This window comes from Loxodonta africana, chromosome 13, assembly GCF_030014295.1.
Source record: "Loxodonta africana isolate mLoxAfr1 chromosome 13, mLoxAfr1.hap2, whole genome shotgun sequence".
Lineage (NCBI taxonomy): Eukaryota > Metazoa > Chordata > Mammalia > Proboscidea > Elephantidae > Loxodonta > Loxodonta africana.
In genome coordinates, this window is record NC_087354.1 from 56,855,156 (window position 1) to 56,874,016 (window position 18,861).

The 18,861-nt window shown below is 39.9% G+C and overlaps 1 protein-coding gene across 14 annotated transcripts in view; it reads right to left on the reverse strand.

Moving 5' to 3' along the window:
• Positions 1-18,861, reverse strand: part of RNF111 (ring finger protein 111) — a 130,117-nt gene that overhangs the window by 17,134 nt on the left and 94,122 nt on the right. For 11 of the 14 annotated variants that reach the window (XM_023558292.2, XM_023558286.2, XM_064267475.1 and 8 more), the window contains 4 exons: positions 17,429-17,592; positions 15,361-15,555; positions 4,538-4,854; positions 444-702 (listed from right to left, as the gene is read on the reverse strand). In XM_023558292.2, coding sequence (XP_023414060.1) covers positions 444-702; positions 4,538-4,854; positions 15,361-15,555; positions 17,429-17,592 — 935 coding nt within the window. The remainder of the gene's footprint in view (positions 1-443; positions 703-4,537; positions 4,855-15,360; positions 15,556-17,428; positions 17,593-18,861) is intronic. The other 3 variants (XM_023558287.2, XM_023558290.2, XM_023558291.2) reach the window with 1 other exon arrangement.

Here is an 18,861-nt window from a genome sequence, read left to right on the forward strand (position 1 = left end):
GATATTCCCTGGTGGAGGAGCTACTCAGTGCAGGGACCCCGGGTCCAAAGGACGTGCTATTCTCCAGGCTCTTGTTTCTTAGTGGTATGAGGCCCACTCATGACAGAGACTGATTTAAGACAAAATCTAATCTTGTAGATTGAGTCCTGCCTCGTTAACATCACAGAGGTAGAATTTACAACACATAGGAAAATCACATCAGATGACAAAATGGTGGATAATCACATAATACTGGGAATCATGGCCTAGCCAAATTGACACATTTGGCGGGGGCGGGGGGGGGGGATACAACTTGATCCATGACAAAGTGGGAAAAATACACCCCACTCTTAAGCCAAGTAAATACTAAAAACTTATGAATTAGGATTAATGAAAGGTCATTTCATGAAGGAATGTTAAGTTTCATTTATATGCCTCTAGGTCCTCTGCCCAGTTATACTTACAAGGAGGTGGCATGTAATGTCGACATGATGAGAGCGAAGCTTGTGGAGGGGGCTGGGGCTGGGGCTGTGCGACGATGCTCGATCCATAGCCATCTATTGACAATGGCTGACTTGGGGCGGCGGCAGCAGCCTGATGGCCAAAGACTGCAGTACGGGAAGAAGAAGCAGGGCAGCAGGGGTCAAAGGCAGATGCTCCGTGAAAGCCACCAGCTCCATGACTTCTGATGGCACCATTGCTGAGGTCTACTGGCAATGCCTGCTGTAGAGAGAGGAACCATGCTTATCTTTCTAAAGCTTATTCAAAACATCATTTCATGGTGTGTCTTAAAAGTACTCCTCATTCAACCTAAAAAACAGAATCTTTGAATTGTAAAACTGAAAACGGTAAAATTCTTAGTGTGACTACGGAGCACCAGGAAAATGCTGTGTGCATCTTGGATTGTGAAAATTATAGTGGTCTTATACTTAAAATCTAAGATGAATTTTTAAAAATGAAGCATAAGATAGCACCATAAGAAGAGCAAAATTTTAATATATTATGGTCTATTTCTTTTGAATCATCTAGATCTTACAAAGAAAATTTTAAATCATATTTGCATATTCTCCTTTACCCCCAAAATTTTGATTTGTAATTTAGGACTCCATTAGCCATATAATCACATCACTGAGAATATTAAGGATCTAGGAAAAGACCAGTCTGCCCGAAGTTTCTAAACTGTATACAGCAAGCATTCAATTAAAACTCTAGTAGTGCAAACAAGTCTACATTATCCAGGATAACAAAGGGTGTAAGATTATTCAAGGGAAAGGCTAAATCATGACCTAGTTTTGCCTCATAACCTCTTCACTTGTATAAAAAAAAAATTAAGTAAACCACTGATTGTTTTTCTGAGGAATATGATTTTAGGGATGGCCCATTTACTAAAGAGTCTAGACTCTATCTCTACTCATCAGCAGTTCTGGTTTTTTGGGTTTTTTCTCCCCAAAAGCAATGTGAAAAGCTCTAAGTAAAACAGTTTTATCTTCCATTCTATAGCAGACTACAGAAACAGAATTGCTTCCTTGTGTTCTGAAGTAATTTAAATAGAAGCCCACTGCTGTAGTGTTCACAGTATAGCTGTAGTTTTCAAAGTGTGATTAAAGAAAAAGATTTGTTATAGAATCACATGCAGGCATTATCCAACACTGAGAGCCAAGGGCAAGGAGATGGAAAAGGCTGGGATAATGACCCCATCTGCCAGAGCCCCAGGTCACCAGGGCTCCTCTTCACAGGAGCCACAGCAGTCTTTGTACTTTTAATGGGCTCAAGGGATAACAGAAACAAAAGGATCCCTGGTTGCTGAAAGCCAAAGAAGGATGAAAGTGCAGCAGCAGCTTAGTGAGGGAGAAAGGACCTATTCCTTTCCCCTGTATTATGTGCTTACAATCAATCAAGTAAATGTCTGAACTCTTTATTTTTAGCTGATAAATACAATGTATGCCGTCCTCAATTCAGGTAAATTAAAGTTTAAGAATATTGTTGTGAGATTGTGAATTTATATTTATGGCCAATCCTTTCCCTGCTATTTAGGCTAAAAATTGGCAAATGGACTAGAGGGTCAACATCCTATAAAGTAAAGAAGTTTCTTTCTCTCTTTTTCTCCAGTCAGTGATTAAGAACACTCCTAGAGAGCAAGAAAATTGGGGTGGTAGTCCTTTTAGAAGGAACCAAGGGTAAAGTGAAAAGAATAAAAAGAAAAGAAAACAACAACGTGGACTACATGAGAACCCTCTTCACAATTCCACGCTTTATTCAATTCCTATTCTAGAAGGAAAAAAGAATAAGCAGGATCGAGATGAGGAATGGTATTACTCCATATAGGTTATAAAAGATGCCTAACACTAACTACAAATACTCTATTTCTATGGAGTAGTTAGGGCTACAGGTTCCAGTGACCACTACAACCTTTTTGTGGGCCTAATACTCCTCAATCTTTCTTTGCCTATCCACAACCAGGTGCTCAATCACCACAAGACGCCTGCACAATCCCAAATCTTCAGATCACTTATTTTCTTTTCCCATTCCACAACTTCTTGCTGTGCCCAAACAGGTCTCAAATGGAGACTATATGAGGTTAGCTCATGAGCATGTGGCTAATTTCAGAGTCCTCCAAATGTCTATACGAGCAGCAGATTGTATCCTCAAAACCTCACTCTGTTCTCCTCCTCACCCATTGTCACCACTGAATGCCTGGGATCCTGCTGATGGCCCTGAAGTTTTGTCTGCAGTCCAACCACCTCAATTTAGAGATAGGTAAATACCTTACCCCTATCTGACACAGAACTGTGAGAGAGATTTACATGTATGCAGTTAACTCACTCAGGTTGAAAGAAAATGCTGCATACACAACGGAGCAGCATTACTGTACTAGTTCAACAATAGCACAACAGTCGTTGCACGGAAAGCCCACATTACTTTCTAGCAGCTCCTAAAGGAACGTGGGAGAAGTACGTAGACCCACTTCCTCACTATTTTCTTACTATACTTACAAACCCCCTTTACTCAGCCCAAATTTTTAGTAAAAGGAAAATTTATTTTCAAGCAGGGCCTTTCATTCAGTCCACTGAAAAGCTTTTCCTAATGTTTCTCCCCCTCCCTAACGGCAGAGCAGGTGCAGACAGCCAGCAGGTTTTAATGCTGAGAGCTGTCACCCAACTAAAACCCTCGCTGTCAACTCGATTCCAACTCATAGTGACCCTATAGGACAGAGCAGAGCTGCCCCACAGAGTTTCCAAGGAGCGCCTGGTGGATTCGAACTGCCAACCTTTTGGTTAGCAGCCACAGCACTTAACCACTACACTACCAAGGTTTCCACCCAACTAAAATGATATGTAAAGTCTCTTTAATAGTACTTTCTATTAAATCCTCCCAAATTTCCTCCTGTTAACAGCTACTTTTTTCTTAAGGCGGTACCTCTTAGTTATTTTTTAACTTGTCAAGCCTAGAGAAGATAACCATCAAAATTTTAAAAAGAAAACAAAAAAACGATCAAGCAGATATTTTAAGAAAAGTCAGGTGATACAGAAAAGCAGTTGCTGTGTATTTCCTTTCTGATTTTGAATTTTTCCTAGCATATTATATGTCAAAGTTACAATTTCTTCCTGATGGATGACACAGAGAAAGTTAAAGTAGCATATTATAGCCAACTTCATTTACTTCATATGAACACCAATACTACTTTAATATTATTGCACATCTCAAGCTAATAGTCATAATAATATTATAACAACTAATATAAACTACTTAATTAAGAGTCCCTGGGTGGTGCCAACAGTTAAGGTGGTTGGCTGCTAACCAAAAGGCTGGTGGTCTAAGTCCACCCAGAGGTGCCTCAAAAAGAAGGCCCGGTGACCTACTTCCAAAAAAATCAACCACTGAAAACTCTATGGAGCACATTTCTACTCTGACACACACAGTGTCATCATGTGTCAGGATCAACGGCAACTGGTTTGGTTTTTCTACTTAATTATACCTTTGCTGACATTTCAATTCTCTGTTTGGTAAGCAAAGAAATTCCTTAATGCCAAATTAAAAACCTCATCGACTCCTCAGAAACTATGCCACTTGTTTTGCAGCTGAGAAAAGCTATTTCTAGCTAAGTAGAAGTTATAGAGCACTCTAGAGTAGAAGGTAGAAAGGAAAAAACTGGGAAAACTTTCTAATTTCTCATGAATTAGGTTGATACTGTGGATTCATTACTATGTTTGAAAGAAAATCTCAAAGGTCAGATTACCCTGTATTTGACTAAAAGCATCAAAAACCATCCTAAAATAAAAAACAGTGGTTTTTCGATTAAGTTGCACTTCTGATTTTCCATCTCTCTGATCCCCTCGGCTAGCTGCAACTGAGACCATCTCAAAATCCCAGAAATTTAATTAAAAAAAAAAAAAAAACACACAGACGACCACTAAATTAGGCTATTATAACATGAGCAACGAGAATACGATTTATAAAATATGTGAAATTTATTGTTCTTTTTTCCCCCAGAAGCCACTAAAATTAAAGAAAAGAGAAAAAAAAAAAAAACCCGATCAAATCCCACATACCCACACACCTGGTCATGGTAGTTGCTAGAACTACTATTTGCTCCACAAGGGGCCTGCACTTGTGGAGGTCTTTCCACAAGGCAAGTAGGATCGCTGAAGGAAGGAGACACTGGGACAGCTGGGTGAGGTGTATGGTGGTGGTGGTGGTGATGCTGAAAGTGGTGGCCGTGCTGCTGAAAGCAACCTGTGTGTGGATGTCCCAATGCATGGTGGTTCTGTGAGGATCCTCCGCACGGCGAGTGCTGGGGACAGCAGGAAGGGAGCCTTGGCAGTGCAGGCGGCCCGGTTTCCGCCACAGCACTAGACGCAGTTCTCCTTGAGTCATCTTGAAGCAGAAAAAAATGCACAGAACAATTTATCAAGTATTGCTGTGTAAAAATAGTTGCTATGGAGAAATAAGTAAATAAAGAGTTAATAAAGAAAGATTTAATGAATCCAAATCTCTGTAAATAAAACTTGTTCTCAGTGCCACATTCTCAGTATACACACATCATGTAATTATGGCCAGTGGTCTTTATTGGGATTATCCTCAAAGTCAAAGTTCTTCAAGAAGCTCTTATTTATCACAATATAAATGTTGTTATAACTAATGATTAACCATAGATCATAGCAGATGATTAGTTACCTAACCTTTTCCTAGGTCATAACAAATGTGTACTTACCAGTGAAACTGCATTTAAAGAATTCTAAAATATCATGTGAGTCCTTCCATAATATGATACAAAGCAGAGGGTCTTATCATAAGCTCCATTTATCCCAAATACCATAAATTATTCCTACATAATGCACTCTATTATGTAATTCCTAAAATCTCACCTCTTTAAGACATAACCACTCAAACTCAGAACCCATCTGGCTGGGTCTCACTAGCCTCCACCATCTTTTCCTTTCCTCTTGCCTCTGAAGTTAGAACCAATGGAATCTAAGAAATAATTAGGCGGTCATATAAGATGCATCAATTGGTCTCAACCCACCTGGACCAAAGGAGAAGGAAGAACACCAAGGACACAAGGTAATTATGAGCCCAAGAGACAGAGAGGGCCACATAAACCAGAGACTACATCAGTCTGAGACCAGAAGAACTAGATGGTGCCCAGCCACAACCAATGACTGCCCTGACAGGGAACTCAATAGAGGACCCCTGAGGGAGCAGGACAGCAGTGGAATACACACCCTAAATTCTCATAAAAAGATCAGACTTAATGGTCTGACTGAGACTAGAAGGACCCCGGTGGTCATGGTCCCCAGACCTTCTATTAGCCCAAGACAGGAACCATTCCCAAAGCCAACTCTCCAGACAGGGATTGGACTGGACAAAAGGGATCCTGGTGAGGAGTGAGCTTCTTGGGTCAGGTGGACACTTGAGGCTATGTTGGCATCTCCTCTCTGGAAGGGAGATGAGAGGGTAGAGGGGGTTAGAAGCTGGCGAAATGGACACAAAAAAAGAGAGTGGAGGGAGGGAGTGGGGTGTATCATTAGGGGGAGAGCAATTGGGAGTATGTAGCAAGATGTATATTAAGTTTTTGTGTGAGAGACTGACCTGTAAACTTTCACTTAAAGCACAAAATTAAAAAAAAAAGATTAGGATGTGGATATTTGAAGTGTGACTTAACGAGAACCTAATGACTCAGTGTCACCTAGCGGGAAAAGCATGGAGTCAGGCGGACCTGGGCTCTAACACGGAGCCTCAACAGTCCTACCTTGGTAGTTTAACCTCGTTCTTACCTGTAAAATGGGGGTAATAATGGCCTTGCATGTTGTTTTTAGAAAAGAGAGCTTTCTAGGCATGAAACATCTGGTCCTGATGAGGCTCTCTGCCACATGCCCAGTTATTTTTAAGACATGTCCTTCCCTGCACCAAGAGCTGCAGAAGTGCCCCCAGAATGGTCTATTCCAGGGTTTGAAACTCACTTAGCAAGCAGAACCCTTTCCTCAAATGATTACACAGAAAGTATACAAACAGGTAAAAATAAGAGACTTCTAGCGAAATTAAAAGAGTGGAAAGAGCTTGAGGCTCTGCCCTTGACACCCTCACAGTAGCTCCTGGGGCAGCCCCTCAAGAATCCTTAGGATTCTGGAGTACCACTTTTCTAGTCTGTTTTTGGAGCAAGCAACGCCAAGTGTATACCTTGCTCCTATTTGGCTCACCATATTTAGCTAATCTCTTCTGGGCACTGTACCAATCAAGAACCTTCTGGTTACTCAGAAATAATATAAAATCCAACCCAAACTGGCTTAAGCAATAAAGTGGATTTAAAAGCTCACACAAATCCATCTGAGTGGGGATGCTTCAGGCTATGCTTGATAGGGTTCCAGCAAACTTCCTTTTAACTCCCTTGGCTCTGCCCTTCCATGCATGTCCAACCCTCCCTCTGTTAAATTTCTTCTGCATAAGGTCTGTGATCTAAATCCTGCTACACAGCACCTCTATTGTAAATCTTCACATATCTGTGTTTTCCAAGTTCCTAATCCAGCCTATTTGGGCTAATCTCCTGAGTCCTTTTGTAACGGTTCTTAACCAGGGGAACTAAAATTCCGCTGCTGGTGAACTTGGATGGGGGAAAAAAAACCCAAATTTTCACTAACCTCTGATTGAAATTTATAATTCACTAAAATTAGGAATGAAACTGGCAATAAAACAGTAAGAACTTAAAGTCTAATATTTTCTCCCTTCACCCCAATACATTTTCTGTTCACCTCTTGAGATTAGTATTACCTTGTCAGCATCAGTCCAAAGATTAAACGTTGGTAAGTAATTTGTAACAAAAATACAAAGTGAACAAAATACTTTTTAAACTGGTAAATAACAACAGATTCCAAGTCAGTTCTCTACCTACATCACTTTCATTAACTTGTGTTCCAAGTGTGCCGGATAACCTGGGCAGGGCAGGGTTACAGCTGCCATACAGACATGGCATGGCACATCAGGGACTGCCACGTTTCACAGCCTATCTTAGCTATGCTGAATACAACATTCAGTAACTAATACCTACAGTGGTAATGTTTGCAGCAATTACCCATTACTACAGTAGGTTTACTTCCTGTCACATTTGCAGGGTTTTATTTCAGCTCCCATGATGTACACATGAATATCTTTTATTGTGTGTTACTTCAGAAAAAAGGTTGAATGAACCAGAGACTCCACTAGCTTGAGACCAGAAGAACTAGACAGTGCCCAGCTACCACCAATGACCACCCTGACAGAACACAACAAAGTCCTGGACAGAGCAGGTGAAAAATGCAGAACAGAACTCAAATTGATGAAAAAGAACCAGGCTTAATGGTCTGACAAGAGACTGGAGGAACCCCCTGAAACTATGGCCCCCAGATGCTCTGTTAACCCAGAATGGAAACCATTCCCGAAGCCCATTCTTCAGACGAAGATTAGACAGACGTATAAAACAAAAAATAATACACGTGAGTCACGTGCTTCTTAGGTCAATCAAATATACGAGACCAAATGAGCAGCTCCTGTCCAAAAGCAGGATAAAAAGAAGGTAGGGACTGGAGCTGGTCGAATGGATACATGGAATCTGGAGTGGAAAGGGGGAGTGTGCTATCACATTGTGTATAAATTTTTGAAATGAGAAATTAACATAAGCTGTAAAATTTCACCTAAAGCACAATTAAAAAAAAAAAAAAAGGCACCTTGACTTGAAATCAGAAATAAAAAAACTCATAAAAGAGAAACACTACCTTCCAAAAAAAAAAAAAAGATGAAAACATTTGGGACACAAAACCCATTCAATGGGTGTTTTAACCTTCATGGTTTCTTCTGACTCCAAAAGGCTCTACTTCCATGAATCAAGTTATATGAAGATTGTGTGTGACTCAGGAGATGGGCTTGTAACCAGAGCAAGTTATCTATGGACTGCTGGCAACACGACCAAAGTGAAAGAGATGGCACTACCTTGTCCAGAAAGAACATGCCTCCTTGTCTCTGAATGCCGTCTATTAAAAAATCACAGTGAGAGAAGAGGAAACGTAATGACTTCAATCTATTTAAAGCTAAGCACGTAATTAAGGAGTCAGATCATTAACAGTGTGCCCTCAAAAAGAAGTCTGTCCTTGTAGCTCTGCTTCCCTGAGTACCATTTTCACTTGCAATTAAATAATTTCTTTTCATACAGTCCTAATGCTATTTTTGTTGGTCAGAGAGGCTAACATCCCAAAGTACCTAGGTCAGTAGTGATGAATCACCTCTCATTCAAGAGCTACTAATCAAAGAAAACTACCATAAATTAAAGGTAGAAGACACAAAGATATCTGATTAATAATACTTTCCTTTTTATTAAAATGAGCCCAGAGAGGGGCCACTAAAAATGGGATAGCCACAAAACTGCACCAGGGGAAATTAATGCCATGGCCCGGTGACATCAAGCTGGTTATAGTGCTACCACGTAATAGGAGGCGGATTATTGAGATACACACATGCATTTATTCATTCACTGAGCATACCTTAAACATAATGGCATGGCATAGGAAGGGATCTAAAAAGGCAACAGAAAAAACACAATGGTGAAAATTGAAGTCCTGGCCTTTAAAATAACTTAAGATATTGTCTGGCTTTGTTGCTTTATCCCTAGCAACTAAAAGCATGCCCACAAAATGTAGGTGGCTCAATAAGCACTTGCTGAACTTAAGTTAACCTCATAAGGGAACAGAGGCATGCATGCATCCATTTCTTCATTTTGTGGCTAGATGGCAGGAAGGGAAAGAAGACTTCGTCTCTGGCCCTCCAGGAACTCATCACCAAGCATGGAGACAACTCAGAATATGAATCAAATATTAAGACAGAAGTACTACTGGGTTCTACCACAGCATAAAGGTATGTTGCCCCCAGGGAAACACTGGCACTGTCCGGAGAGATTTTTGGTTGTCACAACTGGCAAGGAGGGGGTGCTACTAGCATTTGCTGGGTAGAAGACAGAGATGTTGCTAAGTATCTTACAATATACAGGACAGACCCTCACAACAAAAAAATTATCTGGCCCAAAAACTCAACAGTGCCAAGGATGGGAAATCCTCACACAGAAGAAGAGTGCGGGCTTCAAGCCACACTGCCTAGGTTTAAATTCTGGCTATAGCAGTGTATAACCTTGGGCAATTACATCATTTCTAAAACGAGGAGAGTTAATAGAATCTGCCTCAGAGATTATTAGAAAATTCAAAGTTAATACAATCCACTGATCTATTACAAGCTCAAGAAATGGTAGCTATAATTATGCACTAGAATGTAAGCTCTGTTAAGGCAGAAAACTTATTTGTTTTGTTCCCAGTGCCTAGAACAGCATCTGACACATAGTAGGCAACTAATAAATAACTGAATAAATTGAATACACAAAGTATTATGTATGCAGAGATCAAGGGCACGTGGAGAGGTCAGGCATACTACGAGTTGTTTGTACCATGTTGAATTTGTGGTAACTGCAGAATGGTCCAGGGGCGATGTCCAATAAGCAGGTGGATATAAAGGTTTTTATAAAGATTTAAAACATGGAAAATAATCAAGAAACACACAATGGAAAGTCATCAGCATAGTGGTAAAACCCACTGCTGTCAAGTTAATTCCGACTCATAGCGACCCTACAGGACAGAGCAGAACTGCCTCACAGGCTTTCCAAGGCTGTAATTTTTACAGAAGCAGACTGCCACATCCTTCTCCCGCAGAGCAGCTGGTGGGTCCTATCCATCGACCTTTCAATGAGGAGCTGAGTACTTTAACCACTGCACCACTAGGGCAGTGGTAGTAAGTAAAAACACCTGCAGATATACAATGGCCTGGTGAGAATACAGCCCTGGGAAAAAATGAAGCTGTGAAGATTACTGGCAGTTTTTTTCAGTATCACGTTCATTTTGAAAGGAATGAGAAGCAAGGAAAAAGTTTAGAGTGAAGAAGAGTCCCTGACGCACACACAGACAGCCCAAGTGCAGCTGGGCATGCGCTAAGGGACTAGAGCCAGTGGAGATGCTTGAAGACATAGGGAAGATAACTGTTAAAGTAAGGCCAAAGGTATGAGAAGGGGTAAGAGATGAAGCATAGGCAGATGGAAAGGGCGGAAGGAGTTAGGGGGAGTCAGGAGAGAAGGGCAGGTATGGATAGATATGTTTTTATAGAGGGGTTAAAAGTTAAGGGAGTTCATGCTTGAGAACATGCATGTATTTATTTATTATTTACTTTCCCTTGAGAGATGAAAGACTTTCGGAAAAGCAGAGAGCTTTGGAATAGCCACGCAGGGGAATAAAAGGGAACCAATAGAGATATATAATATATACCCTGTTGCCACTGAGTCGATCCCAACTCACAGCGACCCTGTAAGACAGAGTAGAACCCCCCCTTCCCAGAGGGTTTTCAAGGAGCGTCTGGTGGATGTGAACTGCCGACCTTTTGGTTAGCAGCCGTAGCACTTACACGCTACGCCACCAGGGTTTCCATATAACATACAGAGAGATATTTATTTACTACCAAAGCTCAAGAATAAAAATAGACACCATAAATTCATGGTGGCACGAATCTGCTTAGTTATGATTTTTATCAGCACAATATGACTCTGGATAAGAGCAGAGAAGCTGGATAGCTTGAGTGATTCAGCGCTGGAAATACACAAGAAGATACAAAGGATGGACAGACGTGGGAAAAACAGCTGAACTGATGTTGTATAGGGTCTGGGAAGGAAGCTAGGCCAGCAAAACTGAATGCTTGTAATGTAGTCTGACAACCTGTATATACTTTTATCACATTATACAGAGGAACAATTTGGGCTGGAACGAGATTCTCCTGGGTCTAGAGAAATATACCATGAGCAAGTCTATCCCAAAGGTGGTCATCAGTATAATTAAGAGTAATATCAAGAGATGGCCATTAAGGACTGTAATGAAGTTGCTACCTAAGTAATTAAATTTGAATTTGGAGTGGACGACGGTCTTATTATAAAATAATAATAAAATCTTTGGGACAATCTCAAAATATGTTACATAAAATCTAGACAAGGCTAAGGCTACATACATGACTCTATGGGCCAGACTATTGGGGACAGGTTTGTCCCTAATATGTGAGCCAGAATGGCAAGTACTTGATTAAAAATAAAAATTATTGAAGAAAATCCCTAAGCACGATATGTAATAAGACACTCTTAGAAATGTTTATTCCAACTTGCTGTGGAGAGAAATGAAGTATGTGAAAATTAGTGACTCAATATTCAATGAAATTGCCTAAGAAGGTTTGAATACTATAGCAACACATCAGAGCCTACTGTACAATCTTCACCTAGATGGCAAATAAATAAAATGTGAATGGGTTTACACAGAAAGGTGGCAAAGAGACAGAGGTTCCCTCCTTATTAGATCTTGCAACATCTATAGAACATCAACACTGAATTTGAAGTTTAATTTTTTTGTAGTTCTTATGCTCTCATAGAAGGACTGAGTACTAAGGCTACTGATTAGAAAATGTTTCTGGGTTATTCACTGTGGTGTCTGTGGAAGCAAGATTGGAAATAACCGGAGCATCCATCAATGAGTGCCTGATTAAACATGGTTCTTACATGCAATGAAACACTGTTTCTCATTTCCTTAATACTATTTCTCATTTTACAGTAATTTCTCATTCTGCGACACTGAATACTATTTTTCATCCTGTCATTACAGCATGGGAAAACTATGTATTGAAATGAAAGATATCTAGGCTATATTCTTAAGTAAAAAAAAGTGAGGTATGGAACAGCATATATACAATACTATCTTTGGGGTGACAAAGGGAGGAAATAAAAATTGGACATATTATTATCCTAATGGCCCCCAGAGAATTAGGCTTTCTGGTATGCGTGACCTTCTCTGATGCTGACTCGGGGCTTGGCCTTGGCACTTGCTCTGGTGAATGCGAAATAAAGTCAACATGAGCAGACCTTGATAAGCTCTTGTATATTGGGGCTTGCCCTCTTGGGACACTGCTGCCACCTTGTGAGGAAGCTCAGCCTAGTCTTCTTAAGGATCAAAGACCACATGGAGATAGGGACTCAGCTACCTCAGCTGTTCCAGTCAAACTCAGCACCCAGGCAACCCTCCAACTCAGTGCAGCTGCATGTGTACCCAGGTGTGGCCAGCAGAGGTATCACTCAGCCAAAACAGAACTGTGAGAAATAATGAATTTAAACCATTAGGTTTCAGGATGGTTTGTTTTGCAGCAATAGTTAACTGATAATTTATGAATATGTGCATAAATACTAAAACTGAAGCAAGAAAAACAATGACAAAAAAGTCTTACCTTATAGGTGGGAGGAACGGGATGGATGGGAACAGAAGTGAATGTTAGATTTCTCACTATAAACCCTTACATGCCATTATGATTTTTGAAGCATGTAGATTAGTCAAAAAATTTTTTTCAATAAAAAAAAAAAAGAGGAAGAGAAGAAAGGACTCTGATTTGGCTTCCAGGGAATGCCTCCCCATTGTTCCGGCATCGTCAGCTAAGGCCCCACAGAGGCCCATAGGCAGGTTACCTGGAGCAGATCCTCAGTACTGGACATAGAGCTTACTACCTTTTCCCTCCTGCTGGAAGGCAACAGGAAACAAAAGCCTAACTACGTCAGTCAGTATTTTTTTAATTACAAAAGCAACATAAGAAGCGATAGTTACTAAATTCTGTGAAATTATTTTGTCAGAAAAAATTACTGACCCACCTTCTTTCCCTCACTTTTTAAAAATTCCTTCTTAAAATCATTTATCAAGAAATTAATGTGGACAAGACTAAATGACATCTACTACATTTTGTGTGCGTGTACCTGCGCGACGGGGTGTGGGGCACAGGATGGGAGACACGTAAACACCTGCTGATTCTCACACAGAGAGAGAAGGGGGTTAGGAAAGAGAACTGCAGTGAGAAACCAACTAGCTTAAGTGAGCCAAAATCTAGATCACAAGATTATTTCTGGACCTCTGTTTCTGCCACCTGTGTTGACAGCAATCTCCACAAAGCCACTAGAGATGCAGAGTATAGAGATCTGTACGGACTAAGAATGAAAAGGGTTAAAATAGGACTGTATTCTGAAAGCTGACAGTACTTTTCACTTAAGCTCTGCAAGAGTGATATTACTGCTCCAGAATAAGCAATTTTCAGGTTAAGGAAATAAAACTGCTACACTAAAGGCTATCACTTCCTGACGATTCTCCTTTATTCTTTCTCAGCTATGAAACATAATAAATTTAAATTATCTATACTGAAACTGGAAGCCCTGGTGGTGTGAATCAACTTGACGGCACTGGGCTGGTGGTGGGTATACTGCAACTGGAAACGCTGGCGGCATAGTGGTTAAGAGCTACGGCTACTAACCAAAAGGTCAGCAGTTCAGATCCGCCAGGCACTCCTGGGAAACTCCATAGCGCAGTTCTACTCCGTCCTACAGGGCTGCTATGAGTCAGAGTCAACTCAAAGGCAGTGGGTTTGGTTTTTGGTTTTTATTCTGAAACTGTACTGTACAGAGTCTGGCATCACACAGGTAAACATCTGTGTGAAGGCCAGTGATAACCTTTTAATAAATCACTAATGGCTCATATTGCACAGAACACTGGGGTTACACTCAGTTTGTCACCTGGAAGAGACTTTGGTGATCAACAAAGACAGAAGAATCAAAAGTTAGCACCCCTGTACAGAACAGGTTCAAGTATTTGACAAGGGAAACATCTTAAGTAATATATCCAGTATTTTAAAAGAGCTGTATAAAACTTAGATGTATAGAAAGAATAAGATATACCAAAGTCAGGAACATTCCTTCTGTCATGGTCAGACTTTTCTGACTCATTAAATGACCACTTTTCTGAATTATTTAATAGGCCTCAAAATTCAGTAAGAATTAAAAAAAAAAAAAAAAAGAATAGAAAATAAGTCAATTTAATAGAGGAGCAAAATAAAATAAGATTGCATTAAGAAAAAAATCACCTTTGAGGAACTGAAAGCTGTCTTCAACTAGTTGACAAACCATCTAAAATGGCCAACAGTGTCCTATTTCCACTAAAACCCAAATTAAAGCAAGAGGCCTGGACTGCAATGGTGTTGAAGGTGTAAAGGAAGAGTTTCTGTCCAATAAGAAAGGCTTCCCACAGACTGCAGCCGTGTTGAAGGTGTAAAGGAAGAGTTTCTGTCCAATAAGAAAGGCTTCCCACAGACTGCAGCCGTGCTGAAGGTGTAAAGGAAGAGTTTCTGCCCAATAAGGAAGGCTTCCCACAGGGAAAAAGTTCATGCTACATGGATAAATTTCTGTCTATCGCAGAAGTTACATGTCCTTCTGCTTGAAGTGCAAAAGACTACACTAGTGACTTTAAAAATGTCTTCCAGTTAAAAAAAATTGTGACCAAGAAAAGATGGCATTATACATTCAAAGCAATTCAACTGAAAGTATAATATACTGATGAATCATGACTCAATTCTGACCATTCACCAATTTTTCCTTTTTCATTTAACAGGTTTAAAATTGCCATTTCTTTTTTTTTTTCCTACCTATTACAATCTATTCTGCATATCACTGTCAGATTAAAACCAGCTGCCATCAAGTAGATTCTGACTCATGCCACTTAATTCTTGAACTAAAAATATTTTTAGTTTTCAAAAATCCAATCCCTCTTATTTGAGCTGTAATACTTTGGTCACACATAGCACACAGACTGGAACATGAAATCAGAGTCTAATTCCAATAAAGACTACATAGTTCGCATATGAAATTTATTCTAAGAACATGTTCTTGCTAATACAGCTAAAATCTTAAACTTAAAACATCCGCAACACTTTCCTAACAAAGGTAATGACAAAAAGTCCCCACTTCCTTGTTTGTTCGCATACCTCCTACGGAAGTACCAGTGGTAGTATTGCTTGTAAGAGGAGCTGAAGTCTCTGACACTGTGGAAGGCTGGCTACTGGCTACAGCAGAAGCAGCATCAGAGGCCGGCTCAGAGGTAGGTGGATTTGAGTTGTTCATGGAAGCGCTTGTAGTCTGTGATTCCATTCTGGAAGAAGTGGTTGGGACTACAGTAGGCTCTACAAAATACAAAATGTTTACTTAGCACTTCAAAAGCAAATTAGGTAAAAGGTTATATTTTAATCCAAGCTAACATTTTATAATAATTATTAAAATAAACAACTTAAAAATATAAAAGCTCTAAAAATGTAATATATACTAAAGAAAGCTTTTGTAAAGCTAAGTTGTAACACCAAACTAAAATGTTACTAAAATATGGTTACTGCGTTAAAAAAAATCCAACACGTATATGCACATTCCAGTAACTTGAGTGATTGACAGTTTTTTAGGTAACTATTATATAAGTTTTCTAATCACAAAGAAAAGAGTAAAAGGAAGTCAAGGTCCCTCTGCTACGCCCAGACATATTTTCACAGGCTGTCAGAACAGTGTGACAAATGGCACTCCCCCAGCACAGAAAGGATTCTTAAGTCAGAGTGCTTGGACAGCAGTCCTGGTTTCACCACCAGGAGTATAACTATGGGGAAGGCACTTAACCACTCTCCATATCCTCATCTGCAAAACTGGGAAGGAACAGAACTTTCTGCGTAGAACAGCTGTTAAGATCAATTGAGACCATGCATATAAAACACTCTGTACAATGCCTCACACACAGTCATCACTTCATAAACATTAACCATGATTTTTAATATCTGCCCTAATCTCTCTTCTTTCCATGAATAATTTTTGCAAACATTAATACTTAGTTTGGTTAGTGGTTTAGAGCTTTCTAATAAAAATTAAATTTTTTGTAGCAGAAAGAAAATAAATTTCAGGCAGACCTCAACTTACGAATGAGCTATATTGCGAACACTTGACTAAAAAACGGTTGTTTAGAATTGTGGGCCCTGGGAATAAATCTGTCCAAAGCACAGTCCTACGATTAGACTCTCTCAGTGTAAGACCAAACGGGAGGATGGACTGTTCTCTACAACACAGTGTGGCAGGCTGATTCCTGAGGCACGACAGTGCCTTCTGACACTGTACTTTTGGTACTTAACATATGTAACTGCTTACACATATACATAAAAAAGGAGGGCGGGAATTTCTGCTTATTTGTAAATGGTTTAACTCAAGAGTTTCTCAGCCTTGGCACTACTGACATTTTGGGCTGAATAATCCTTTGCTGGGAGGGCAGTCCTATGCATTGTAGGGTGCTTAGGGGGACCCCTAGCTTCTGCCCCTTAGACGTCAGCAGTACCCTCCTCGCAACTGTGAGAACCAAAACAGTCTCTAGACATTGTGGAGGTCCCCTGGGGACAAAACGACCTCTGGTTGAAAATCACTGGTCTAACTGATATACTTAAGTTTTGCATTTATTTTTGGTAATTAACTCTTAGTTAATTAACCCTATTACAGTAACCACTGACTTACAAGTAATTTATGATGCTTCAAAGTAAAAATTAGGACATTACTGAATGAAATGCAGGCAGTGGGAATAAAATATCTCTTCATAAACACCTTAATTCCAAACTACTGGTTCTTGGGAAACTGTGGTCACCCAAACTTCAAAAAGCCCATCTAAGAGCTGACTGCACAAGGCCTCTATCTCTTCTCACCTAACAGCTCTTTCCATATACCTAATATGCCCTCTTTCCCCAACTGACAACCAACTCCCAAAGCTAACAAACTCCTAGAGATGGTTCATCATCTTCCTTTAGAGAAATTATGCTTGACAACCTTCTTCTAATATGTAACTAATAATACCTCAAGACAACCAGAAAGAATTTTAGGCACAATTTATATAGTGAGGTTACTTGTATCAACTCAGAATTAAGACTAGGAAACCTGACAATGTCCCTGTAAACTTAGTAGTAGAGTTTCTAGAATATTAATCTATTTTATTTCAGCAAATTCCTTTCCTAGGTCTACACTGTTACTGCTCCACCCTACCATCTTCGTCAACAGTAAGGTCCACAACTTCTGCTGCGTTCTGCCTTAAGGGCTGTATAACAGTGGAAATCCTGCTGCGGCTCCGTGGCTCCTGTGGCCGACTGGCATGAGAACCTGAACCTTGGCTCCAATGAGATCTGGAGTGTCCAAGGGTTGAACGAGACCTGAAATGACATCAATATTAAATTAGTAAATCTTAAAGGAACAAACTTTCAGTCACCCAAAAACATCATAAGCCTTTCTTACAAAATAAGTTCTTCACACAAGACTTCTCCAAAGAAATACTGAGAACTGAATTAAAAACTACTACTAGCACAATGCACTCAATAAACATTTGCCGAATGAATGAATCACCAACCAACAGACCTAAAAATACAAGAAATGCTATGTGAGACCAACAGACCATGCTGTCTCAAGAACAGCAGCTCTCTCTTCAACCATTATTTCAAATATCCACCTGGTTACAATTATTTACAATTTATATTAATACCTGGAAACCCTGGTGGCGTAGTGGTTAAGTGCTACGGCTGCTAACCAAGAGGTCAGTAGTTCGAATCCACCAAGTGCTCCTTGTAAACTCTATGGGGCAGCTCTACTCTGTTCTATAGGGTCGCTTCGAGTCACAATTGATTCGACGGCAGTGGGGTTTTTTTTTTTCCCCAGTGGGTTTTATTAATATCTAAAACTATTCACCATGCGTAAAGTAGTAAAAACACCAACAGCCAACACATTTAAAGTCCACACGATCCTGTATGTACAGCCCTGGCTGGATTTGGAAAGCATGTTTTTGGGAGTCCTAAACCAAGCTAAGTTTCTGGTACTGTCCTAAAAGAGATGCAAAGAAATAAAGAAGCATAAGAGAGATTTCCTGGGGTTAGGAGAGGTAAAGGTAGCATGGTTAGATTACTAGTTTGGTAGCTTTAAGAAACATCACTTGGTTGAACTGCTTTATGCTTTTAAAGCATGTAAACACAAATCCTCAACACCTAACACTTTTATCATCTTTTAATTATGTGTGCGACATTATGCTATCTAAAATTACCCTGAGGAGTACAGTCAGTGTGCTCGACTGCTAACTAAAAGGCTGGAAGTTCAAGTCTGCCTGGACATGCATTGGAAGGAAGGGCTGGTGACCTACTTCTGAAAAATCAGCCATTGAATACCCTATGGAACACAGATCTACTCTGACACAGACACTGGTTTGTTTAAATTACTTACAGGTATATGAGGAATTAAAAAAATTTTTTAAAGAATTCACTGTGATGATTTGGACTGAGGGTATACAGAGATAGTGAACAGAATATGCATGTAGAAAAGCTCTAGGTGAAAAATCTGTTTTAGAAAGGTGAGGGCCAATAAAACACAGGACTTATAAAGACTTTTTCTTCTTTTGCGCTGTCCAAACTGAATGTAAAACTGCTTCTGAGCTTATT